At 32.4% G+C, this 1,614-nt stretch overlaps 1 protein-coding gene across 1 annotated transcript in view; it reads right to left on the reverse strand.

Moving 5' to 3' along the window:
• Positions 1–1,614, reverse strand: part of LOC111083142 — a gene marked incomplete at its 5' end in the record, with an annotated part of 22,224 nt that overhangs the window by 15,618 nt on the left and 4,992 nt on the right. Inside the window, one exon of the mRNA XM_022379426.1 lies at positions 922–1,010. Coding sequence (XP_022235134.1) covers positions 922–1,010 — 89 coding nt within the window. The remainder of the gene's footprint in view (positions 1–921; positions 1,011–1,614) is intronic.

Here is a 1,614-nt window from a genome sequence, read left to right on the forward strand (position 1 = left end):
ATTTAATAACCTTTTTTCATGGTACCTTCCACCTGTCCTGAACATATATTAAATAACCTTTGTTAGTGGTACTTTTAAATTGTCTTGAACACATTTAATAACCTTTTTTCATGGTACCTTCCACTTGTTCTGAACACATTAAATAACTTTTGTTAGTGGTACCTTCCACCTATCCTGAACACATTAAATAACCTTTGCTAGTGGTACCTTCCATCTGTCCTGAACACATTAAATAATTTTTGTTAGTGGTACCTTCCACCTGTTCTGAACACACATAAAATACCCTTTTTTCATGGTACCTTCCACCTGTCCTGAACACATTAAATAACCTTTTTTTCATGGTACCTTCCACCTGTTCTGAACACACATTAAATAACCTTTGATAGTGTACCTTCCACCTGTCCTGAACACACATTAAATAACCTTTGTTAGTGGTACCAGCAAAGGTTATTTAATAGATGTTCAGGACAGGTGGAAAGTACCACTAAAGGTTATTTAATGTGTGTTCAGAACAGGTGGAAGGTACCACTAACAAAGGTTATTTAATATATGTTCAGGACAGGTGGAAGGTACCATGAAAAAAGGTTATTTAATGTGTTCAAGACAATTTAAAAGAACACACAGAACCTCTCTTTTGGTAATTACAGAATAAGTGACCTATCTAACAAATTTAAATGTGTCATATTTCACTGTTAATTTATAACCACTACCTCACAATGTGCTGGATAAAGAAGTTAATATACTTTTACAAATATATAAAACAAACAGTTTTAAACAAAGTATCTAGAGTTAAGATTGGTATGGCGGTTTAATAAGTAAAAATAATCTGTCCAAATGTCATCTGTGGAATGTCCAGACATGTTTGGTGTTTACTTACAAAAGTAATCAACTAAACATAGTAATCTAAACTATTTCACTCACAATTTCATTGCTGCTTCTTCTGTGGTTTTATTTCTCCTTTTGGGGTCATAAGTGTAACAGTCAAACACCAAAATAAAAGCTTCTAATACCTAATGAGAGGTAAAATGAGACATGTTTTTGTAACACCCAGGAAGTTATAAGATACAGGCTTCTAATTGAGTTCTGTTACATACCTAATGAAACAGTGAGGTTCTAAGTAACATTATTAAACAACAAGAAAGAATCAAAAATAATTATCTGAAGAAGAAAGATCATTGTTTTTCAGTAGTTACTTGAAAGAAACACTTACAACAAAGTTTGTTGATTTTCTGTCCACTTTTAAACAAAACTAACAAAGGTTATTTAATGTGTGTTTAGGACAGGTGGAAGGTACCACTATCAAAGGTTATTTAATGTGTGTTCAGAGCAGGTGGAAGGTACTACTAGCAAAGGTTATTTAATAGATGTTCAGGACAGGTGGAAAGTACCACTTGGATGAAGAAGTTATATAGTTTACGCACATTGTGAGGTAGTGGTTATAAATTAACAGTGAAATATGACACATTTAAATTTGTTAGATAGGTCACTTATTCTGTAATTACCAAAAGAGAGGTTCTGTGTGTTTGTAAACTATATAACTTCTTTATCCAGCACATTGTGAGGTAGTGGTTATAAATTAACAGTGAAATATGACACATTTAAATTTGTTAGATA

Source organism: Limulus polyphemus, unplaced genomic scaffold, assembly GCF_000517525.1.
Source record: "Limulus polyphemus unplaced genomic scaffold, Limulus_polyphemus-2.1.2 Scaffold8330, whole genome shotgun sequence".
Taxonomy (NCBI): Eukaryota; Metazoa; Arthropoda; class Merostomata; order Xiphosura; family Limulidae; genus Limulus; species Limulus polyphemus.